This window comes from Haliaeetus leucocephalus, unplaced genomic scaffold (assembly GCF_000737465.1).
Source record: "Haliaeetus leucocephalus isolate CR32 unplaced genomic scaffold, Haliaeetus_leucocephalus-4.0 Scaffold992, whole genome shotgun sequence".
NCBI lineage: Eukaryota > Metazoa > Chordata > Aves > Accipitriformes > Accipitridae > Haliaeetus > Haliaeetus leucocephalus.
Genome location: NW_010973428.1, coordinates 2,733,476 through 2,760,114, shown reverse-complemented (window position 1 = coordinate 2,760,114; position 26,639 = coordinate 2,733,476). Strand labels below are relative to the sequence as shown.

The following is a 26,639-nucleotide window of genomic DNA, read 5'->3' as shown; positions in this document are numbered from 1 at the left end:
AGACATGCTTATTCTAAAACATTCCTTTCCGAGTTCAGGAAATGTAACAAAAATGTTATGCTGTATCTATGAATGTGGCACTAAAATGAGGAATGATGAAGCACCAATGCCATAAAGGAAGCTTCTGAGTTAGGGAAGGAAAAAAATCCCAGTACTTGTCTGAACCTGGGCTCAAGTACCTTCAAGTGCCTCACTCCCAGCTTTCCACAACTGGGACTGTACCTAACTCAAACATGGGAGCACTGGATTTCAAATTCTGTACAGGAGTCATCCTCCTCCTCCTATCGAAAAAAAATGAGCTAAACATAGAATATCTAAACAGAACAAAGTCAGGCAGTGTGGAAGTGCCCAAGTTCATGTATGCTGCAAGAGCATTACAACTGCTTTCAGCTAGATCTCTACATGGGCTAATTTCTCTTACTAAAAACCTCATTTGTTACTAGCACAGATATCTGTGCTGCACTGCTGGATAGATGTGCCCTGTCTGTTATGTATGAAAGGAAAAATGGAAGGAGTTTGATCATCAGGAACTTGCAGAGAATGGAGCACTAATAAAAGACAGACTTTTTAAACACCCCGCAGCAAGGGAAAATACTTCTGCCAGTAAGATGCTGTTCCCTCTTCACTCTGGATTCAGGCCCTCTCGACTTTTTAAAACCTCAGCAGCACGGAGCTTTACAGATTTGCCTTGCCACTGGAAGTCTGTCAGATTTTTACTGCTTCCTACGCTTCATCTTCCCCGGGGAAGAAGCCTGCCGCGTGGGGTTGGTGTGCGTGTACCCAGCCGATGGCACTGCTGCTCCGTGGCTCTGGGAACAGCTACAGAAGCAAAGCAGAATGTGCAGACGCTGCTCATGCTTTACATGAAACTACTGTATAAGGCTGTGTACAGCTCCGTACAACTTCTAGAAGCAGCCCAAGGCCTCACGTGCCGAATCCAATGTTTACACCGTTCAACTCCATCCACAAGAGCAGCGCCAGGAACAGAAGCAGTATTTGGATGTGGGCAAGTCCCTCACACACAGAGGAGGGCAAGGGCATGATGCCTGTTGGCCAAAGGTAACGCAAAGTACTTGGATATCTGCCTAGGGGAGAAGCTACACTTGAAGTTTCTTAAGCGCAGGTTAAGCAGTGCTAACTAACAGACAGCTGTCAAACCTGAGAGACACCAGGAATTCAACTATTGCAAAACATGCCAAAATACACAAAGAAATTGATTATGTATTTTCCCATCAAGAATTCCATAGAAGAAAAAGCACATCATTTAACTAAACCAACCTGGACCCAAACGCCAGATTAAGCTCACTTAGTAAGGAAATTATGAGCATATGAGAGCAGAGGTCCATAATAAGGGATTTCACCCCTATATGCAACTATTCTTAGCTTTTTGTTTTTCTCCCTCTTCCCTCACTTTTTATTAATTCCAGACTTTGTTATTATTTGTAAATATGGCCTTATATTTACAAACAACAAATGCACAGTTTCAACACATTCCAGTTTGTGCCACTCTAGTAAGACTTTGGAAAAAAAAATCCCATATGCTTTTGCAATTTTCCCTCTAGCTATCTACGTAGCACTCAGAGTATCCTTCTTTAGCTTTCTTTTTCTTCCAACAGCTCAAAGGAGCATCACCAGGCTTTACAATGTCAAAGAAAAAAACCCCACAAAATTAAAATAGTATTTTCTGTCAGCTTCACAGGAGTAAATTAGCTCGAGGCACTTTTGACAAGTAACCAAACAGTGTTTCTGTCAGCTATTTTTTTTTTTCCTCAACCTTGAAGTCGTTAGCAGTTTGGAGCTAAATTCTCTGTCAAAAGCATGAGACTTAAATTTTAAAGTATTGAAATAGAACTCTCCAATGCTTATGATGAATATACATCTCCCTTCTCTGCGTATTTAATTAGAAAAATATGTAGATTTCTACATATGTTAAAAGTGCTGTTGAAAATAAATCAACAGATCAATAGCACTTTATAGAAGAAAGCTAAGCACTGCCTGTTTTAATGACTCAAGGCTAGAAGCTTTCTAAATCCTCACAATTAAAAAGAAATATATATCATCCCAAGTTCTCATTCATTTTTATTCATACTGAAAAGCTGCCAGGATTACTAAGTACCTAGCTCTGGAAAAAGTCTAACAAACTTAGAAGATACTACTTCTCAGATACAATATTTAGGTTATAACTGTTCAACATTATTTTTTACTCCCAGTTTAGAGGGCTCTGAGTCACTACTGCAGCAGGGGAAAAAAGGTTAATCAGAGCCTACTTTTTAGTCAGAGCCTGGGGACTCATTTCTATATCAGGCACTGAGGCCTCTGAAAGCGTCCATACCCAGCATGATGGTATACGATAACCACAGCGCTGATGTCACCGTGAAGTATTGCACAGTGCCTCTCTGCTTCAAACCTCCAGATGGAAAATCATGCGCAGAGAATGTACAGGGCACAACTGTCAGACACCATCGATAATTATCTAAAAATGACACCCTTCCCCTCCCTTGCATTTTCTGATGGTGAAATATTTTCACATCAGTCTTCCCTCTTTTATTTCAGAGCATCAACATGTTATGTTTTTAGCATTTTGTTCAGTTGGAGGGTTTCTTCCCCGACTTGAATCTGATCCCTTTAAAGTTGTGAACACTTACAAAAATTTCTAGCCCATCTTCTCTGAGGCAGGTTCATCACTCAAAAAGGAGACGGAACCACAAAAGAGAAAAATGTATAAATTGCTATTACTTAAAACAAACAAACAGACAAAACCAAACAACAACAAACCCCACCACCACCCACCAAACCAAAAACCAGACTTCATGTCAGGTTGATTCCAAGGTGAATGAATATAGACTGTATAAAACCTTGAGCAAGGAAAAAAAAAAAAGAAATTTTTTTAGAAGATGACCTGAAGTAATATTTAATGGAAAAATGATGTATTTTTTCCAGTAATTTCTTTAAAACTATCTCATTTACTATTCTCTCTTCAATTACTGCTAATTCTAAATTCTTCCTGAGCTGTTTCACTGACTTAATGAAAAATATACCATTAAAAGTAATGATTTGATTCAATCACCGAAGTCTCTGTTGGTACTGAAAATTTTAATTTACACCCAAGTGAATCACACATTTATAACTGTATGCATTTTTTAATGACTGTTTGTAAAATCATAAGCATAGTCCTTTCATTAATCAAGAGATTCTACTTTAGATTTTAGAAATACTTCAAGCATGTAAGTTGCAAACCAGCTGCTTCAAGGGAGAGGAAGTCTTCTGTGGTTTTTTTTTTAATCCATTGTATTATCTAGATTAGGACTTTTTGACTAAAAAGACCCTTAGTAATATAGAAGGAATGTATGAAACTCATTCCAACTTCAAACAAAAGTGAAAATAACTATATCAGAACATTTATTTAATGATTTATGGTGTAGTTTACTACTTTAGAGAAAGTTTATAAATACTCGTTCACAAAAACAAAACTGCCAATGAAATTGCTATGAAACTAACTGGGAAATGTCATGGTTTTATTGTATTACACCATCAAATGTTAGCACAAATATTTTTTTTCTCTCCATTTGCACTTTCATTTAACAAGAAATATCCAAAACATGAAAATCATAGTGCAAAATAAATAAATTACTAGCATCAGCAGCTACCAAGTTCCTTGAGAAGACCTTTAAAATGTTTTCTTACTATAGGCTATGCCCGTTCATTTAAGTAACAGCCCACATTGGCTAGAAGTTCAGTAAAACTATGCAGGTTCCTATATGCCCCTGAAATCTGTCCTGCAGAGAAACAGGGTATAGTAATAACCAAAGAACAGCCACCTCTCATTAGCAGAATCACATGTCTGTCAGAGATGCCATACTATTACTATCAAAAACTAGAGTTAAAGGCTGGTCTTCATTCACCGCAGAACCAGAAGAGGCTGCTCATGTCACAGAAGTTACTGTGTGCGTACTCTCTATTTGACAGAAGGGGCTACGAAGCTTCTCAGCCAGTTAATATACAGCACTTGCAATCACATTAGAAAACAGTTGCTTCACTACTAGCTCTGACGTAATGTTACATCAGCATTAAACAAGACAGAAAGGAACTTCAAGAAATCTTTGGTTTTGTACAGGATGCTTTTAAAATGTCCTCATGCATTACAGGGGAGTAAATTATAAGACGAGCAACCAAGCACGTAAAATAGCTTGTTAGTAATAAGTGGGTGATTGTGAGGACAACACTGCACTCCTTCCAGAAAGAGGTGCCTAGAAAACCACCCCAAAACCAAAACACAAACCAAAAAAACTCAAACCCCACAAGCAAGTAACAGCCCCCTTGCACAAGCAAATGCTTTCTGCCTAAATTACACTGTGCTCAATAGAATTCAGTAAACTGCTGATTAAAACAAAGTGATCTCAGTAACTCTACGAGGAACAACTGCAGACATTGCAGGTCTATCAAGCACTGCACTACTGTATTGGGTCTGGCTGAGATGGAGTTAATACTCCCTTTGGCAGCAGAGTGCAGGCCACAGTTTGCTTTCACGTGGAGAGGTGTCCGATACACCCGGAATCGACTGCCCGCATTCTCCACCAAAAAGACTGTGGTGGGTTGACCCTGGCTGGATGCCAGGTGCCCACCAAAGCCGTTCTATCACTCCCCCTCCTCAGCTGGACAGGGGAGAGAAAATCTAACAAAGGGCTTCTGGGTCGAGATAAGGACAGGAGAGATCACTCACCAGTTACCGTCATGGGCAAAACAGACTCAGCTTGGGGAAAATTAACTCAATTTATTACCAATCAACCAGAGTAGGGTAATGAGAAATAAACCCAAATCTCAGAACACCTTCCCTCCACCCCTCCCTTCTTCCTGGGCGCAATTTCACTCCCGGATTCTCTACCTACCCTCCCCAGCGGCACAGGGGGACAGGGAATGGGGTTTACGGTCAGTTTATCACACGTTATTTTCTGCCACTTCATCCTCCTCAGGGGCAGGACTCATCACACTCTTCCCCTGCTCCAGCGTGGGGTCCCACCCATGGGAGACAGTCCTCCACGAACTGCTCCAGCGTGGGTCCTTTCCACGGCGTGCAGTCCTTCAGGAGCACACTGTGACCCCCACGGGATCACAAGTCCTGCCAGAAAACCTGCTCCAGAGTGGGGTCCTCTCTCCACAGATCCGCAGGTCCTGCCAGGAGCCTGCTCCAGCGCGGGCTTCCCACGGGGTCACAGCCTCCTTTGGGAACCCACCTGCTCCGGTGTGGGGTCCTCCCTGGGCTGCAGGTGGAGATCTGCTCCACCGTGGACCTCCATGGGCTGCAGGGGGACAGCCTGCCTCACCGTGGTCTTCCCCGCGGGCTGCAGGGGAATCTCTGCTCCGGCGCCTGGAGCATCTCCTCCCCCCCTTCTGCACTGACCTGGGGGTCTGCAGGGTTGTTTCTCTTACATGTTCTCACTCTCTCTCCGGCTGCTGTTTTCCATCCCAGCAACTTTTTTCCTTCTTAAAAATGCTATCACAGAGGTGTTACCACTATCACTGATGGGCTCAGCTTTGGCTGGTGGCGGGTCCGTCTCAGAGCCGGCTGGTATGGGCTCTGTCGGACACAGGGGAAGCTTCCAGCAGCTTCTCACAGAAGCCACCCCTGTAACACACCCCCCGCTACGAAAACCTTGCCACACAAAGCCAATACAACTATATAGAGGAATTGTACCTTATTATTGATGCTCAGAGTACCCCGAGTCATCTGATGTGGACAACTACTGATAATACTTTAAGTGATGCTAGAAAAGGAATCATGCTACTGGCCTCACAAGAAGAGGATTCAGGTTCCAAATCTGATTAAAAGAAAAAACCTAATCTTCCTTTTCACCATAACAACTAACTGGTCTGGATAAATCTGTAAGTAGTACATAAGGAACTGTAGCAGCTGAAAGTGTAGGAGTGGGAATCCTAAACCCAGTATGACACCTTTCTGAAACACAACACTGAACTTAATTTGCAGAAAAAGTGTTGGCACAAATATAACTTCCAGCAGTTTTCCTAAAAAGAAAGCTCCAAATCTTTAAGCACCATTTTAGGTTTAGACCCCATCTGGCTGTTAAAGTTGAAAGACCAGAACTTCAGAAAACAAAGCTGCTTCCAGTAACATTTACAGCAGTTTCCCAGCTGCTCGGACTAACCACTCTGGATGAGAGAAATTCACTGAAACCCAGGTCAGAAGATACAGATGTATGGTAACTTTCTAGGAAAGCCTAATAGCTGAAGTTAAGACTTCTTCTAAACAAAACCCCCCCAAAACATCCCCTTGCCCATTAAACCAATACCTACCCTTTCATTTCTTCTAGATTCTAAAAAAGCAACAAAACAAAAATGACAAAACTAACAAAAATACGAGAAGGAGCAAAATCCCATTCCCTCCCCTATTTTGAACATACATTTTGAAACCTAGCCTTTAATCTTAAGAATCTGCATGACAACAGGAGTGGGCGGCTGCCATGGCAACACAATTTTTCCAATTTATTGCTGATGTTCCTAGGGTGGATTACTGGCTGTAGTAACAAGGGATTGAGGATCAAATAGTTCAGGAGTTAACTGGAATAAACATTCTTCTCCCCTAAATAGTCTGCCTGCAGCAACAAGAAGCAGGATCTAGATGAAGATATGCTTAACAGAAAATAAAACGGATTCTCCACCAGTCAGTGCCTGCAAATGCAGACAAGGTTTCACAAGGATTTTAAAGCAACAGCAGAGTGTCCCTTACTGTATATTTAAGAATATGGAGCACGTCATAAACTAATGCTCCCATTCAGTTTTCTCCAAAACCATGATGGAGCAGGAATTCTGCCCTTTCAGAACACACAACAAAAGAGGATAAAACTCTCTAGCACTGGCACAAAATTCATACAGAAAAGTGTCAGTTGTGTAAAGAGGTTCTTAGAAGATTTGGAGTAATCCCTGCAAGCTCTATTCCACACTTTGAATGACAAGTGAACAGCTTAGCTAGATACAGTATGTCTCTGTATCAAAAATTTATCAAAACAGAATACAGAAAAATAAAGGATATTTGAGAAGATTCAGTGATTATATAGAAAGCATCTCAAACTGGTTTCAGAATGGAAAGGCATGAGCAGGACCAATGGTTTTCAGCTCTACCTGATAGAGGTTATGAGAGCGCCTGAAAAAAATATGGCAATGGCCACTGTATCATTGTGGCTCTCTAGTGGTTCTCTGCAGTTGGAAAAACAAGATTTGCTGCTGCTGTGCTGGTGGGTTTTTTACTGGCTCTCTGCCTTTGGAAAAACAGACCTCAGCAAAAAAATATTTGCATTCAGAGAAATGTCCTGCCTCATTTCCTTGTACCAGTCCATTTCTGTGTCCAGCATGGCAGCTCATCTGTTGATGTACTGTCCTTAGGTTTCAGGTAATACCAAGCATTTTTTAACGCAATTGGAACACCATTTGATCTTAAAAAAGCATACACTAGACTGAAATGCCTCAACACTTTTCTGGCCAGTTACAGCTTAGAAGAAAGGTCTTGGGAGTTTCATTGACAGGTCTCTGAAATAATTTGCTCAATATGCAGCTGCAACCAAAAAAAAAAGCCAATAAAATGTTGATCATCAGAAAGGACAAGACAAAAAGCCATTGTTTTACTACAGTATAAAACACTGATGCAACTTCATCCTAAGTATCACATGCAGTACCAGTCACTACACCTCCATAAGGATATAGTGGAGTCAGAAGAATGCAGAGATGAAGAACAGAGATAGTTAAGGGAATACAGTAGCTGTCTTTTATAGGTAGAGATTAAAAATGGGTCACCAATATGCTTGTGCTCCATCACCTTCACTGGCTAAGCACATGGCTCACCCTTGAAGGTCCAGCCACAGCCAGTCATGGGCTTCCAGCTCAAGACACAGGAGTGGAAACAGATGGTCTGGTACATCCTAGGTGTTCTGAGATTTCATTAGCAGTAGATGGGCTACTACTAATAATGATGGAAGCAAAGTGATCTTTTGGGCTGTGAGACAAGAAGATATTGGAGAAAGAGGCACTAGACTCATCGCAGCCTTTTAAGGGACAGAGAGAAATGCTGATCACTGTGCTGTTTCTGCAGCGTAAGCCTGATTTCTGTCACACACATTTCCCTGCACAGCAATGTCAGAACATCCTGTTAGATATTTGAGGATAACTATAAACCTTCAAGAAGAATAGACTTTATTCAGAGGTTTGAAAAAGACCCAGTGAGGTCTTAAAAGTTTATATAGGAGTCTTTGATTAAAACAAACAAGACACTGGATCCTCAGAAAAAAGCAACATGAGATGTATATACTGATAAATACCTATATCAAAATGATAGTATTAAAAAGGCAACCCCATAGAAATGTTTTATTTATTGTACTGAAAAAGTGCTTATCAATTGTTTTTTCCACAATAAGACAATCTGCTTTACTCTGCATTAGTGATAGAATATTTTGTTCTTTCATTCTCCAGGTTATTTATTATTTTAAGTACTGATCCACTGCAACTTTCTTGACTTATGACAAGACAATCACACTTCTGGGAACAAGCTGAAATACAGCCAGAAGCAACATTTTTTTACCAAAGTTAAAAATACACTGCACTGACATCCTAATTTAACACTTCATTCTTTGTGCCATGCTTTTGTTTACGCATCCTTCTTTTGGAGAAATAGCCCAGGAGAGCAGAGTGATACATACCCGAATCATTCACGTAACACACAAATCAGTTTGAGTAAATGCTTAGTGAGCAATGGCTTTAAGTCAGACGGGTCCACGTGAGAACTCTCATTTAACTTCAGGCATTAACTATACTCTTCCCTTCCTAAAACAAACATTCCCACCCACAATTTCCACCTCTTCCTCCTAAACACACTCCAAAGAAAAGAGTCTCAGTTAAAGCTTAATGAATCTTACTGTCCTTGTACAGTACAATCTCTCTTTTTCACCAATAACCAGCGTTCAGGATTCTCAAATATGCAGAGCACTTAAAACTTCAAGAGTCCTTAACAAACTCCTATCCATTACGAGTTTACTTAAGGAACTCTCAAACCGTTCAGTAATGCTGATTGACTAGTGGGGAGGAGGCTATTCCCCCTCTTGATAGAGCATATAGTCTTTGAAAACACATCCTTACTTCGAAGAGCCACTTCACAGCAGCATGGTACAGAGTGCTCGAGCTCCTGCTTCAATCACACCCCTGTCCATCGGACCACGTTGCAACTCTTCCTCTAAGCAAAAGGCCGTATTGATCCTCCTCTTCCAAGCACAGACTGTTTAATTCTCCTTTCTCACCCCCTCACAGCTCACATCTCAGCCAAAATTAATATTTCAGCAAGGAGCTGACCACCTCTACGCAGCACATATTTTCTGCATGCTTCATGTCTTACGTGATGAGATGTGTAACAAATTAATAAAGCTCTTTCTAGACTATAATTAAGAGCATAGACTAGGGCAGCGCTGATATCATAATACTCATCTTTTGATTCTTATAGTTAATAATTCCTAACATGGAAGCAAATTTTAAGACAGACAATATCCAAGAAAAACAAATTTAGAATAATTAAGTAGGAATTAATTTAAGAATAAGCCCATTGCCCGAAGTCAGGCAGGCACACCGAAAGAGCACAGAGAAGTTAAGGCTAGAAAAATGGGTTTTTTTCCTCACACACTTTTCCTGCTGGTAAAGAGAACAATGGAATTACAGGCACCCTGAAGGGATAACAACAAGTAGAAAGCAGTTTCCAGTTGGCTATGCTAACACTTTTGATAAAGTGGCAATAGCTAAGTAAAACAGAAAGAAATACTTGCAACTTTCAGCATTTGATTACTTTAACAAACCAAGTCTGAAACATGAAATACATAGGCAGTAACCCCCCAAAAGTTTAAAGAGTATCTGAAATATTCATGACCCATCCATAGACATAAAATTACCAATCAAACATTCACAGGTCCTTGGCCAATTCATTCTGAGCTCAAACGAAGCTAAGTTAAGCATCTCTGTGATCCAAGACGCATGCATTATTTAGCATTAGCTAGACATTTGTTCATTTATGCAGACAGATGCCAACAGGATTTATGTGAGAGGGTACCCATTTCTGCTTAATTTGAAATGTCCTGTTCTCTCTCTGAAAGCTAAGCCACAGTGATGTATATCATTTTGGCAGTCTTTGTATTTTAGCAAAAGCACACTTTCAAAAAGCTACAGTCAGGAACTCTTCCAGCAGAAAAGCAGCATACTAAGCTCTCAGTGCATACCCAGAGAACAAGGTGTCAGCATCTGCAATCGCCTCCTCTTGTACACAGGCATGACTCTAGGTATTTCCGTATGCACAAAACCAGACATTGATTTTTCATGGTACTTTTGTAGCTCTCCTTTTTTGGCAGAATAAAATATCCACATAAGGGTGTTTTGGGGGGATTTTGGTGGTGTTTGTGTTGGTTTTGGTGGGGGGCTTTTTTTTGCGTGTTCTCTGCAGCTGATCAAAATTTGCATCACACGTTTTAAAATCCTAAATGAGTACTCATAAGGAAGACTGGGAAAGAACAGAATGACAGGGAAAACCTGAGCTGTTAACGACAAGCAACAGTGAGAAACTGGAATTATGGAAAAATACTTGCAATAAACTCTGAAAAGGCAGCTGCCTTCACTTTCTTTTCCCTATAAGACATTCCCTGTGTCAGTACGTTCGCAGATGAGTTTTCTATGCTTCAGGAGACTGAACGTACCCTCAGCTACAGGTATGCTTCAGACAGATGACTTTTTAACTCAGGTACTTTTAAACTTCCTCTCAGTGTCCTGAACCATTCACAAATTTTCCAGTATTCTTGGGACTGCCACCACAGCCCACTCTCAAAGACAGAGAAATTTTGAGAATAATTAAAATAGGAAATTCATGCTCCCTTATTTAAGCTTCCTCATGCCTTGCCCCCTGCAAGACACAGAGCACAACTCAACACCCAGACAGGATGTCCTCATTGCTTGACTGTGCTTAGCATTTAGTATGTGATAAGACTATGAACTACTACAGATGATGGAAATTTGGCTGAACAACACAAAAATCAGTCCAAAATATTTGTTACATCCTGAAAGATTTCTGTTAATCTGGAAAATATAGGCTAAATCTGTAGCCCTATAGCCCTGATTCAGGTGACTAACATTATTGTGGGTAATGTTTGTTTTTAAAGCGTAGGAGAATGATTGATATTTAAAACAAAAACAAGTTTAAAAATCAAATTGCAAACCATTTATTTCCTCCTGTCCAAACAGACCTCAGTAGCACACAAACAATGTGAGCTAACCCAAACTGTCACATAATACTGTACTTTTTTATCTAGCACTGCTGAAGCTCTGAGTGGGGGAGATATTAAGGGAGGGAAAGAGCAATAAAATTAGTGCCATTAAGCTGAAGCAAACCAGTCATCATTTTATATATCTGAGGGAAAAAAAAGTGGGTTAATAAGGAGAATGTTTATTGATAACTAGAGGCAAAAAGCAATGCTAAGACAAGAAGGATTGAGGACAGGAGATGAGACTATCATGGGCACACATCTTACAGGGCTGAGCCACTGCTTCACCACTTACATTTTGAAGTACCAGTAAGGACAAGATCAGGTAAGCAAGCTGGAAATAAGAGCAAAGGGATCACAGAGAAGTGGAGATAAAATGAGGTATTGGAACCACTCAATTTGCACAAGGACAACTTCAAAGTAACACTCCGATGTGGAACTAAAGGAAAGAGGAGAGCAGAGGCACCCAACCTTTGCTCAGGGAGGCTGGGGGGAACCAAGCAGTTGATTAAAAGTAAATCTTACAAATAATGTAAAATGCTTAGAAAGTTTAACATTTGAAGAAGTGTGCACAAAGAAACATTTAAAGAAGTACCAGGACAGCCAATGATGAGAGGTGGAATAAAGGGAGTAGCCTGGAGAGTGAGAGAAATCAAATCCTATCTCTGCAATATTTATCCAATACAGTTGCACCTCAAATCTACACTGAAAACTCAGCTTAACACAGGATACATATTCTAAAAGGAGCACCTTAAATGCAAAGCAAGGGACACCAGCGAGTGATACCCCGACGAGGCACAGAGTTGCTGGCAGCGTGGAATCACATAGTTATTTTATGAAGAATCTGCTGTCCAGCTCCCCTCCTCTGGCAATGACTAATAAGCAACACTTCAATAGAAAGTGAAATACAACATGCTAATAATTCCTGTTTGGTATTGCACAGTATTCATCACATGATATATGGGAATGTCTTGGTCCCTGCCAAAATAACTGTCAGAAAATAATCAACCAGTCATCATCTAAGAAATATCCGCAATTGAATACTGTGCTCTTGCTTCTGTGGGTGTACAAAAAACAAGGTGATGCACAGTGTCACCCTAACTTTGTGTTGTTGAAGCCCATTAATACAGCTTGTATTAAATACTTTAAATACTGGACTGGGACATCTATATCCAATATTCACAATGACATTGCAAGAATATTGCCTTTTTGAAAAATGAAAGAATAATCTCTGAAAGCTCCTGAATGCACATATTAGAGTCTTAACCTTGACACATAACAAAATATCAGTTATTCTTTAAACGTAAACATATATTCTTTAACCCAGTGGTGTTCTCTGCTTCACACTACTGCAGTTCACTAGTGACCTAAATGAGCCATCCAGTAGCATCGCTCCTAAATTTTTCTACTTTGGAATGATGTATAAAAACTACCATTTTTATAAATCGATTTGAGATCTTCAGATGAGAGGTACTAGCAGTTTTATTTGTTATTATCATGCTGTATTGGGTCTGGCTGAGATGGAGTTAATTTTCCCCATACTGCTGTGCTTTGTATCTGTGGCTAGAAAGGTGTTGATAACACAGCAGTGTTTTGGCCACCGCTGAGCAGTGCTCACACAGCATCAAGGCTATCTCTCCAACATGACCCCCACAGCAGTAGGCTGCGGGTGGGTAAGATCTTGGGAGGGGACATCACCAGGACAGCGGAGCCAAACTGACCGAAGGGATATTCCATACCATACGATGTCTGCTCAGCAATAAAAGCTAAAAGAAAGGAGGAAGGAGAGGGAGGGGCATTCATTATTACAATGTTTGTCTTCCAGAGGAACTGTTACACATGCTGAAGCCCTACTTCCCGGGAAATGGCTGGACATTGCCTGCTGATGGGAAGTAGAGAATAAATCTTTTGTTTTCCTTTGCTTCCATGCACAGATTTTGCTTTATTAAACTGCCTTTATCTAGACCCATGAGTTTTTTCCATCTTTTTTCTCCCCCACCCCTTGTCCTCCTGAGCAGAGAAGTGATAAAGCAGCTTGATGGGCACCTGGCATCCAGCCAAGGTCAAACCACCACACATGGATATACTATAATCTAGCATGAGACACAAACAAGCCCTTAGAAAATGACCTGTAGAGATCTATCACCTCCCACTGACCTCCTTCAAAACATATTTGGATCTGTTCCAGCCTTTTATTGCTCTTCGGCACTAGTAATCCACCATTTGATCATTATAAAATATTCACAGCAGATGTGCCTACAAACAGAGCATGATGATTTAAGTGGATAAGAACAGGAAGAGATGAACTCTCAAGAAACAAAGATCCTGAGTTTATGCTAATAACTTTATTTTAAAAGACTAAATTAAGGAGAAACATATGCAGATTTCCTTAAGCTCTTCTATTCTGGAGTTAAGTCTCATAGCTGCTGCTCATGTCAGGCTACTTTTAACTGTAGTTCCTCACAGTATTCTAGTAAGTATTTCTGCATTACTGTGTTTTCCCAAATTCAATTTTTGCCCTCACTAAAAACCACAGCAGAAGAGACATCAGTGTTGTGTTGGCAGAGGGGAACATAGTTGTTATACAATTAGCTATATAAAGCTGCATTTGTTCTCTTTCCCTGTTTACACCGTACAGAAGAACAAATACGTTGATAAGATGGAACCAGCTTTACTAGAATGATTTTGTCCAATGGCAAATATGTCCTAACAATTACTGATCAGTCGGTGAGACAGACTCTACATTCTACATGAATGAAGAGATGTTGTAGATGCAACAGAGTTTTTTACTGCCAAAAAATACTTAGGAATTAAAACCCTATTAGGTACAAAACCAGAACAGAACTAGCAAAACCAGAGAGCTGGAATAGCATGTTATAGTTACAACAGTACAAGGCACAGGTAAGTTTTAGTTCTCAAAAACCATTTCTGAATAATCTTTGCAGTATAAATCTGCATGGGGGGCAGGGGCTGCTATTACTGGTCAATTTAGTAATACGTAGAAAGCCACTTTACATAATTTTACTGAATTTAGATTCAACATTGCTTTCACAATTCTTGTTCAGTTCTTACTTTTGTATGCCTTGCTTAACTTTAAATAAAGTAAAATAGCAGTTCTACCTGTAGGAATCCAAAAACAACAGGAAACATTAAAAAATGTGTTCGGACTGAACATATGTATTAGAAATCCTTTAGATGAAATTTTATAGAGAGTGTCTCAGTTGTACTTTACAGGGCAAGGTGGGGAAGCAAAAGGGGTGGAGACCTAGAGCTTTTTTCTAGAAATTAGTCACTAGGAAGTGTTCATCATTTCTCCCATACTCAAATTTGCTTCATTCTATTATTCACAGTAACATATTTAACTATAAAACTTAAGCAACTTACTCTGCAGTGGTCATACTGTTGCTGTAAGGTTGGAACATCCCCTCCAATAGGCATTTGCTTTTTTAGTTCTTCATCTTTTGCATTCAGCCATTTGATTAACTCTTCCAGGGATGTCAGCAATCTGTTCCATTTCTCCGCACTGGCCTCCAAGTGAGCCCTGTGAAACAACATAAAAGCATCTTTAAAGCCCTGAATAGCAAAAACCAGCACAGGAATACAATAAATAAATAAAATTGCTCCATCGTTAACATAGGAATGTTTCAAGCGTTTAACAGCAAAGCAACTCTGTGTTAAAAAAGCCTCTACTTCAAAACATTTTGCACAGTGAATCAAACTGAGGAAAAATGCGTGAGCAGAGACAAATATGTACCTGATGTTTTAACTTATCTAAAACCTTGAACACTGTACATCTCAGCAACATAAATAAATACTATGTATTGTTGTGACTCCTCCACCACAGCGCAGGAAGTACAAGTGTCATTTTGTGAGCTAAAGCACTGCAAAACTGAACTCTTTCATGCCAGGACCTTGACTCTTCACCAGCAAAAGCAGCAAGTTCTCCCAGCAGTGATCAACAGTAAATTGCCTGTGCTGCTGAACACATCACTGACACAGATTATTTAACATATCATCTTTAGTTGATAGTGAGCTACTAGAGAATTAACACAGTGAATCTGTTCCTCACTTCAGTTGACAAAAACCCCGGATTCCACAATACCCTTTTCTATCATTTTCAAAAATACCTTGACTTGATGGCTTCTCCCTGCAGTGCCTACACAGCTGCAGGGAAATCTTTGGCAGGGACCACCTACCCCTCTTTTACTGCAGTCGTTCTATGTTATGGATTCGAGACCAGCATGTACTTAGTGTATACCAGTAAACAACAATTTCCTTCTCCACACAGGTGATGGAGTAGAGCTAAGTCCTACTTAGTGTAGTCTGACAGCAGCTCTGCACCTTCCCACCCCACTTCTGACAGATGAGCGAACTGAACTTTACTATTGTTTCCTACCTTTTCCCTTTCCTATTTTGCACATGTTTTTTTACCTTTTTTTTCTGATTCACTGTAACTCACATCTTGAAACTTTCACCTGGCTTCTCTTGTGTTATCATCTCAAATGGCATTTGAGTGAATATTTGGGACTGATATCACAATGGTTGGATTGAAGGGGTGATGTGCTGCAAGGTTAATTTCAAGACAAGCTTAGGTTTGGGTACGCTGGAATCTCCCAGGGATACTAGGATAGATGAACCAAAAAAGCAGTCAGTAAGAATGTATGGGAGGGAAAAAGATACAAAGGAGGAAAAAAAAAAAAAAAATCACATTTCTGAAAAGGATAAACTAACTTTAGGAAGAGGAACCTATTCTCCTCCACTCCATTCAGGGAAGCGCTTAGGTAACCACTTGGCGGCGGGAGGGAGAAGAGGGTAAAATACTTGCTAGAAGTGACATTTTACTGCTTACAGTTTTGTGCATCATGGTTTCTGTCATCCCTTATTGCTCTCACTGATACCTTTCGACACTGAATTCAAGCCAGCTGTTTGTAGCCCGGGCCTGAACAGCTGAGCCAGCATCCTGCCCTGCAGTGAATTACAAGCGAGCTATTGCATATGCAGTTATATGTGTACAGGGGAAGAGCGTCCTGAACGCCTTGGTTTGCAGACCAGCAAGCTCCTGAGTGAACTGTACTGTCTTAGATCTCCTGGCCTATTTTCAGAATCTCTATTCATCATGATTTATTACTGTATCTAGCACATTTAAGCAGCTTTCACTTCTCAAAACTGGCACTCTCTATTTAGTGGAATTCTTGTATACAAAATGAATTGGAGTTTTGTAAGGGGGGCAAAAATACCCTGCAACTAGTTAAAGGGCAATTTAAGGGTGACTCACTGTTAATTTAACATACAGTGCAATAATATTAACAGCGAAAAAAACTAATTTGATATTAATGTGAATGATATGGCATATGATACCAGATTAAATGCATTGTAATTTACCACTGACTACTCATGTGCATGCCAGATTAATGACAGTAGGAAAATACCACTAGCACATGGTTTCAAAGTCAAGTGCAAGCTAAACTTGTGGGGGTAGAGCCATAAGAGGTGGGGAGGAAATGGACTACACTAACAGGGACTTAAAAATTCTTCTCTGAATACAAAGTGAGCTAACCTTTCTCTTCAAAGGTCAGAAAGATGTTGAAGGAGAAAAAAAATTACACAAGGGAAAATGTATCACATCAGCCTGTATTTTTCCTGAATGTTAACCTTCTAATCTTATCAGAAGCAATACTGAAAATAAAGAGAGAGATACAGCAGCAGCTGAAGAGTGGACACAAGCATTCAATTCTCCTGGGGAGCAGAGACACATGCATTGAGTAAACCCCATTCAAAGCAAATGCTGCACAGGAGCAAGGGAACCAAGATATGCTCCAATTTGCATTTCAGTGTAAAGTATTAGTATCGCATTTACATTTGTCATACAGACATTATCAAAGAGAGCCAATAAACTATGTTGAAGTTCTGAAATGTTTCTTGGGCTGCTTTGCTTTCAAAGACAGGATTTCTGGTCTTTGTTTTGGAATTGGTACTTCTATTGATACACAACCTGCAAACAAAACTTCAGGTGTTTGTGCTCATGTGACAAATGAATGAGCAATCTCCAGGGATTCACCAAGTCAGCTGGCAGCTTAAGAATCTGCTCTGATAAAAATACAAGTCGGTTACAGATGATTGTTCAGGTTTGAGCACTGGTTGGAGCAATATTCCCCAGCATCAACTACCTGGTATCCAGAAGCACTCCTAAGGGAATCCTGGATGAGCCTAAAAACCACAAATGCTCCCATCCAGCTGACCAGACTGAGAGCACCCCTCCGCCACCCAGGCTGAATAAAATCATCCAGAAGAGCAGCAACTCTGACATAACTCCCCTTCTGTTGACCCTGAGAAGCTCTCTTCACAGCTGGAGACCTCCTCAGCTTTTGCTTCTGCTATGGAGGTAACACTTTCCCTGCTGAGCAACAAGGGAACACATGGAATAAAAAAAGATTGGTGGGTGGTCTAAATACAGAGAGTTCTTCTCTGTTTCTCCCATACTTTTACCTCTAACCTCCCCCAAACACTAACACCCTCACACCTCCTGCTCCAGCAGAAAAGAATCTCTCCTAAACATTTGACAAGGCAGACCCACACAAACCCGCAGCTTTGTTTTCTTCCTGGGAATAAGATAATAAAGAGAGAAAAAGAAAGAATCGTCTACGAGTAATTTCAAGGAGAGGTATAGCTCTCTCAGGTGGTGTCATAGTCACTACAAGTACAGGTTTAAGTAGTTTCCATGTATTTAAAAGTAAGTCACAAGAGTGCTGCTTTTTCAGTTTGGAAACCCTTTAGTTACAGTAGCAAGGAAGTAAAGTCAACACAGTGACTAGCATCGTCAGCTCTGAAGAATGACATGATGAAGAAAGACTCATGCTATGCCCGAGGGAAGTATAGCCCGAGGGAAGTATAGTTTTTCAGCAACTAAAAATCAACATAGTCACTATGTACACATAGCTGAAAATATTCTAAAAAACTTAAGAGAAACCTTAATTTAGAAGCACTATCCCAAGCCAAAACCTGTAACAAAACAATCAGATTTTTCAATCATCAACCCTAGCATCTAACACTGTTATATGCTGTTCTCACAAGACTCTTCCATACAGTTTTGCTTTCCAATTCATCCTTGAAATAAGGTACACCAAGAAAGCAAAAGTTGAAGGCAAACAGTGACATCAACACACTGACATCCTATCAGATCTCCACTTTGTTATTTCCCTATGAAGGCTTTCATCACTCTAGCGCAAGTTAGAAAAGTGAACTGCAGTCAAAGAACAGGGCAAAATACATGAACTCGGAAATGCTACACTCCTTTCACTGGCGACTGAGATTTGAGAGGTTAATTTACTTCTCTCATATTTGCTCCAGTATTCTCTTCCCTGCCCATCTTCTACTTGTAGCTCAGTGATGTGGCTCTGCAGCATTGCATGTACCAGCAGAGTAACACAAACACTGCAAACATTATTGCTGCTCAGTGGGATGCACACACCATATCTATGCAGAAGTGAAAAGATGAGCACGTATTCAGAAGAGCCGGTATTCCCACTTTTTTGAGCATTCACTGCACAATCATTGTCTCTGTATTACTGCCTTGGAACTCACAGCTGGCCAGGGTAAAGAGCTTGAAGGCCCTTTTTTTTAGCCATCAATTTCTCCCAAATTATGATCAACCCCAGGAAAGGCCAAGCAACTGAATTGATCTTGCTAGAACTCCACAGCTGCTAAGTTATCTTATAAGCATGTTTTCATCTTTCTCTCATGTTAACTTATTTGTGAGTAGAGCTCATAATAGTCCAAGTTTGACAGCTCTTGCCTTAAACTGCTTGTGTGGTGGGGCCAGTCTCTGCAAGCCCCCACATTGAACTGCTTGGTTCCTCTGATTCAAGCTCTGCCTGTGGGCTTTCACAGAGTTGATTTACCTGTTTCACTTAACTGTTTAGCAGGTTGGTGGTAGGATAAGTGGAAATGAAAACTAAATCTCACATTTTCCCCTCTATCTCAATCTTTCAAACTCCTGTGCAGGAATTCCAGGTTCAACTCATTTTTCTGGCCTTTGGAAAATTCATATGAAGGCTTAACATTGTTCTGTTCTATTAAAAGAACACTTTCCTTTAATCAACAAGCAAGCAGTTGCAATTAAAAGCTCTAGAAATTCTTCTCTACCTAATTCATTTTTATGTGGAATTTTATTCACGTTAATAAATATGGTAGTATCTACTGCCAAAACGACATCACAAAGATTTTAACAGTGACTACACTTGGACAGTCAGTGAGCTTGGCACTGGTAGGGTCAAAAAATTGTAAAACGTATTCCTTGATTAATATGTGTTTTAAAACATTTCCTAATTGAATAGCAGCAATAAAAAAAATTTTACTACCAATATGGATTAAGACATTTAAGGTGCAAGTTCTATCAAATTATTCATTTCAGTGTTAAAAACAAAAACAACAACAAATCCCTTATTTCTCCTCACAGTAACTGTAGTTTCACAGAATTACTTCATTGACATTGCTATCTATTTACAATAAGGAAAGATTCAACATACTTTCTGGAAAAATTAGTAGAGATTGGCAAGTCACAACTGTGCAGCTCTGGAGAGAGAAGACCAAGTAGTTAAGCCTGCATGATGAGCAAGTACACCAAGTTTTTATATTTGTGCTCAGGGGTCCTCTACAGAAACAAATAGAGATTTCACTTCAAGGCTGTGGTCATATTTCTCAGGCCTTTTAGAAGACAGCAACTGTGCCCCATTCATGTCTTGACATTTTCATTAATTACCTGATGTTAGCTGACTTTGCCTTCAGGTCATTCCAGCGATGGTTCATGTCATCAAGCCGGTGCTGGAGCAGGGCAGCTTCCTCAGAATTTCCCAAGGCTTTCACCATCTTCTGTCTGTTTCCATCAATGCTTTTAAAGATGTCATTGTGGGCATCGATCTCGGCCTGGATGTCCTGAAATATCAGCAAGAAAAGTCCAAACATCTTAGTTCTCTAAATAAAGGAAGGGAGAGCTTATTCTCATTAGTACTCCTAAGCACTAGGACAGAGCACATAGTCCAACTTTCTTGAATGACTCTGAAAGAGATACAGAGGGGAAAACCTGCAACCCTATTAACATCATTATAAAAGGTCTAACTTTCTTAAGTGTGAGAAAAGGAGTTTGAAAGTCATCCTTGACTGTGAAACAGAACTTAGAACTATAAAAACTAAGTTCTCTGCATGCTTTTGTAGCACTGAAGGTAACTAGTTGTCTGCTGTGCCCCCACACATTTCACACAGTGCAGCATTTGCAAATGTAGTAGAAATAGTTTCCTGCTCACAAATTACATAGATTCAGCCTTAGTTATGTTTTCTCTTTCCTTTCTGAAATAAAACATTGCAGAAGCCTTACACAGCCTAGCGAAATTCAAACTCTATGTAGTGCTTTAGGTCACATGCAATGAAAGCTTTTAACTAAAACCTATGTCCTTAAACTGCAGCTAAATGACTACAGCTACCACAAGACCATTTTTACAATTCAACTACTGTACACCATGGCCTGCGATATATGGAGAGGTAGACATAAAACAGCAGGATGTATTATAATCTGAATTTCATAGTAAATACTGAAAAGAAAAAGCAGTGCTTGTGATTTCAATTCAGCTTACTCATTTCTCTTCCCCTTAGAAATTAAACAATTTTATTCTCTGATCTACCATCTGCCTCAAGAAACACATTACAGATGTTGTCTTCATCTAACTGAGCACAGTATTATTTTTAAAACACATTATAAGAGCAAACAAAACTTCCTGCATTGCCACCAATGCTTTCTAGCATCCATACATCTATGTATACTCTAATAAAGCAATGTAAATATGTGGAGAGCCAGGAGGTATACTGGCTGTCTCAATAGGATTAATCAGTGAAGATTGTGACAGGAACTTGATGCAGATGTAAATAAACTTCTTTTGCAAAGGAAGACATTCAGGAACTGAAATCCTTTAGAGGTTTTTATTCTTCCAGACAACTCCTCTGTAATCTCCATCTGTTCACAGGAGCAGGAAAGGAGGGGGCTCTCGTACCTCCCCACCCTCAAGATGCAGCCCTACATCTTAGAATGGCAGCTTGCACATCTACAAATGATAGTTGGAAACAGTGGAAAAGTAGCTATGAATCTGAGACAGCATGAAAGCTTTCTTCAGTTAGGGAAGAAAGCAAAAAGAAGGATACAGCTGGAGAAGTGGGGGGAGGAGAGAGAGAGGGAAAGCGGGGGGGGGAAGGGGAGAGAGAGGGAGGGAAGCATCAGCGAAGCTCTGGCTCTTCTGCTGAGCTACTATGTGACTTTGGACAACTACCTGTTCTTTGCCCCGAGTTTCACTACTTTAAAACAGGTTAAAAGACACTTTTGCTGTCTTTAACAATCTTGATAAAAATCACCATTCTGAAAATAGATACAAGCAACAGCATTTAAAATGAAAAAATGAAATGGCAATCTCTGATGATGAACAAACCCAAATAAGACAGCAAAGTCATCAGATAAAAAATCAGATAAGCTTATCTGAAAACATTTGCAGCTCCTGTCCTTACGTCTCCAACATGCAAGTAGATCCAGTGAAACCCAGCTCAAGTCCACACAGCAGGAGGTACAAACACGTATGGCAGCTACAATTTTAATTGCACACTAATCTGTGCTACAAAAGCCTGGTCACGTCAAATCCATTTCTATGCCTCTTTAAAGTTACAAAAGAAAACTTCATTGAAAACAAAATGATCTCTCATCTTCCATTCTACAATCACAATATTAATTCTAAAGCTATTGAGAACCTTCATAAAACATTCTAACTCTGATTACATTTGAGAGGACACTTAAGCGTGCACACTTAAAAATGTTTCATTCAAAATGGGTTTCATTCTTGCAGTTGCCAATCATCATGTTACATTGATTAAGGAACAGTAAATCTGCTGTTGGCATTCTTTAGTCCCATCTGTGATGGCCATGTTATGACAGCTCAGTTCAAAGAATTGACTTTGCCAATTAACTTCGTTTTCTCTTTTCCGATTTCCATTTTCCAGGAAAAAAAAGCACTGCCAGCTCATGGATAAACCATCAGGACTGATATTAAAGTTTATGAATGAGAAAGCATCACAGCCCTCAAAAAAAAAAAAAAGGGGGGAGAGAAATCCAAATAACATGTCCCACACCAACGTGCACATGGAAGAAGTGCAGTAGGAAGGTGGGATGTGAAAGATGGCTAATGGCAACAGATGGACACATTAAGTTAGTTATTCCCCAATAATGATATAAAAGATCTTGAAGATTTTTATTCAGGTATTGTCCTCTGTTGGAAGGCTAACAAGGATGATGGGCTCCCATCTTGTCCTAGGATTGCTGTAATTGGTAGCAATTGGTAGTAATCTCCTTTACTCACTGTGTTATCATAATCTTTCAATTCTTATGAGATTTGTAAAGATGTTGTGGTTGCCCTCCCTTAGAATTTCTTATTTCAAAGTGGGAAGAACTCCTCTATCCATTCTGTACACATTCCAATTCATGCTCATCCTGATCTATTATTTCTCTTTCTTGGTCATTGATACTCCATATTCTTCTCCATTGTCCTCTATGTGGCCAAAAATTTGATAATCCCTGCTCAGGTCCCAACTAGGATTAACTCTAATAAGAGTTAATCCAATTTCAATTTTTCAATACTTTAAAATCAGTTATAAACACTTCCCTATTATCCCATGGAAGCTCCCATATCCAGAGTCACAGGGGCAGCACACTGGAGGATGCAGGGGAAGAGGGAGAAAAAAAATTCTGCTGCTTTTGTCACATAAAGAGGGGGATGCAACCATGACACACCGTTGTTGTTCTTAGCCCAATGCAAAGGGGATCTGGGCCAGAATGCTCTCTCCTAATGCATACAAAACAAAGTAAAGAAAAAAAAGGAAAAAAAAAAAGAAGAAACAAACCTAAAGAAATACAGTGCAAACAGAGAAGGACTCCTTGCCAGAAGAAATTCATAGTTCTTGAACTGTAGTTACATAGCTTTTTCAACTTAGTTTTTGGAGGTATTACTATAGAGATGCCATATTTTGCTAAGTTTGCAAATATTTATGTGCACATATCTGTTAAACTGGATTGATAATTTACTGGTATGAGGTCAACAGATTTGTTTACATGCTCAAGTGGCTGCAGGACTAAGGTCTTAAATTGAAAGAAAGCTCTTTGAGGAAAGAATTCAACCTATATATAAATCAAGGTGCAAGTTTCAAAGTTTTGAAAGATAGAAAGGAGAAGAAATAACTAGGTTGGTATCTACATATCTACTTCGACTTAGCCAGGCTACTAGAAGATTGCCACTTTCCTTAAATTCCTTTTAAGAATTAAGATCAAACTGCTGCCTGTCTTTTCCACTTTAGTCTGGTGATTTCAAAATCGGCTTATTTCCGTTTTGAAACTTAGACTTCTTTGCTTCTCTCCCTCTTTACCCCTCTCATGGTGCAAGATTTACCTGCTGGATTCAATCCTTCATTTTATGCTTGGATCTGATTTTAAAGCCTACTTCTTACTTTAATTTCAATCAAATAAAATACTAAATTATCGTATAATGACAACTGAACAGCATGTGTCTTTAAAGAATGTATAAATATGGCATGTGACACTCAATAATGCTACAGATGGCAATTCCAAAAAGGACCCAAAGACTTAGCTCACTCCAGTTGCCCAACTGGAGTTGGGCAACTGCAACTGTGCAAAGGCAAACTAGAGTGACTTGCCCAGGGTGAAAGAAAATATAGAACAGATTTGAACAGAATCAGACTTTGTGACTCCAACTCCAAGGTCAACCAGCTATTGAACTTTTTTTCATTTTTTCCTCCTTACAGACTGCAAGGATATTTTAAGCAGTGACAATAGCAGACATAATTGTCCTTTGGAAACTATTAATCCTTTATAAAGGCAAAGAAAAAATCCTTTAAAAAGACAAAAAAAAAAGCCAAACCAACAGCACTCCCATGACAATGGGCATTCTAGTGCCTTTTTTCTGAATGATGAGTTCAGAGGGTGTCTAACTCACTCTGTAACCCCCTAAGCTGTTAGCATATTCACTTCCACTGATGTTTTTTTCAACTTTTGTTTATATGGTCTTCACTGGTATGCTGCCATTAACACAGGCAAAATATTTTCCTCTTTAAAGGACCTGAACCCTTCCGTTGAAAGTAAAACGCAACTGGTGGAAGAAAACTCCACATTTCCACACCAAAATTAAAGTGGAAGGAATGATGCATTTTGCAGCATGCAGAATGTTGCTCCGTTCCATTCTCACCATTAAGAATCCTAGAAGACTTGAGCTTTATGATACAAAGATCTAAACCAGGGAAGTTATTTTATTCTGTAAGGTAAACAAACAGATGTTCCTATAACATTACAGATTCTATTATCAAGATCCCTTAATCAGATTTTTACTACATATCATATGACACAAAACTCAACTTAGCCTCTTACAAAAAAGGTCAATAGCATTCTATGCCAAATGATAACTTCACATGGTTTTTTAAAACAGTTACATGTAACACTTACAACACTGTACTCCAATTTTGTTTAAACCCACTATACACAGCAAAATTCTATATCACACCCCAATTTTTAACTATTTTTATGTTGATTAGGAAACAGAATTCCACTGAATTTTCATAAACATCTGACCACAGAGCAGGGATGGCAAGTTAGGGCACACAAACCACATGTGGCCTGCAAGAAATGGACATACAGGTCCAATGCTGATGCTGCGCCACAAGACGAGCAGTGTTTTGTGTTGTCACACAGACTGCTATGTAATTTTAACCCCCCGGTACAAGCCAAAGAACAGTCAAACTGTTGTGGCTTTCAAACCACATGAAGAGCTTAAGAGGAGTTAGTAGGGTTGAGGTTGACTCCTCATGAATGAAAAATAGCTTGGGAAACTGCAATAACCCAGAAAAAGTTACCCCTGGGCTATTTTGCCAAGACAGTTTTGTGCTTCTTCCACCCAATACAAATCATGCCCATGACTGGAACAGGACAGGAGACTTGGTGCAGATGCAGGGAACTGCAAGTCCCAGAAAAATGACTGCCCATTGCTTTCACTGACAATGTTCAGAAATGCTACACTTGCCTCTTTTAGAGGTCAAGAATAAAGGGGATGACTGCTCACCAAAGTATCTGCAGAAAACTCTTCCAGCTGGAACAGCTGGAACAAAAACATCAGTGCCAATTAAAGGACATAACTGTATGCCACAGACATCAGCCAGGACATCTTTCTTTGAGATCTCACAGCAGGTAGCAATGGAATGGATTTTTATTTTTTTTTTTAAATAGCAGATTGTTTAGTCTATATTCAACCAGATACATTTTACCTGCTGCTGCCAACTGTCTCTGGGAACACTGCTGTGTCAGATGTTCCCTATAGCTTCTGCTTCACTCAGAGCTTTTCACTTTTTGATTACTCTTAAGGAGGGAGTAAGAATTAGGGCATGATAAAGGCATATGAAAGCGGCCATTGTGAAAGGGAAACAGGACTTTTATTGCTCTCTTCCTTACAAATGCTGGGGGTAGCAAGGAGAGAGGGATGCTGTTGTAAAAAGAGATGGTTAAAAAAGGAAAAGTCTCTGAAGAATCCAGGTGCTTATCTCATCCAGGGATTCTCTCCTCTGGTATCAGAGGACAGTCATAACTTTAGAAAAGCTCATCCCATCTGCTGTTTCAGATGCCTGCAGTGGCCGTTGCTGTTAAGCAATCAGTTTATAATGAATTCACATTCAGAAGAGCAGTACACATGCAAAACCCTTGGGCAGAATTGTCATTATCATAAATCCACCGGTGGCAGAAGTATGTATAAAGACAGACATTAAACCTCTCTAAACTGTCCTACACAGACCACACTCGGTATCACTACAGCCACCATGACTACAGTATAAGATCAAAGCAATTCACAAAAGCAATTGGCTTTAGATATGACAGAAATTTAATTATTACTTAAGCTGTCAGATATTTCAGGAAGAAAAAAAAAACTTTTTTGGGGAAAAACCACTTTGGGATATTTTTCACATCTAGTTTTCAAATGCTTGTACTACCAAAAGCCTTGCACCAATACTTCAAGTTTCCAAAAGGCTGTCTAACTTGCACTTAAACCTAATGGATAGTACCTTAACAGGTGACATATGATGTGGGTAAGGATTCGTTTCATCACAAGAATGATGATGCACTTAGGAAGGCTGAGAACACCAGCCTGCCTTCAACAACCTCTCTGGCTCCATCGCATGGCATTGACTCATCATCTGAGGGGCATCATAAATCCGTTAATACTAATTCCAGCAGTCACATAATTGCGACTGAACAAAGCTAAAGCGGCA

At 39.8% G+C, this 26,639-nt stretch overlaps 1 protein-coding gene across 3 annotated transcripts in view; it reads right to left on the bottom strand.

Annotated features, from left to right (window-relative positions):
* Positions 1 to 26,639, bottom strand: part of UTRN (utrophin) — a 387,621-nt gene that overhangs the window by 115,609 nt on the left and 245,373 nt on the right. For all 3 annotated transcript variants that reach the window (XM_010584498.1, XM_010584499.1, XM_010584501.1), the window contains exons 52-53: positions 20,050 to 20,222; positions 14,676 to 14,832 (exon numbers count right to left, since the gene is read on the bottom strand). In XM_010584498.1, the coding sequence (XP_010582800.1) occupies positions 14,676 to 14,832; positions 20,050 to 20,222 (330 nt within the window). The remainder of the gene's footprint in view (positions 1 to 14,675; positions 14,833 to 20,049; positions 20,223 to 26,639) is intronic.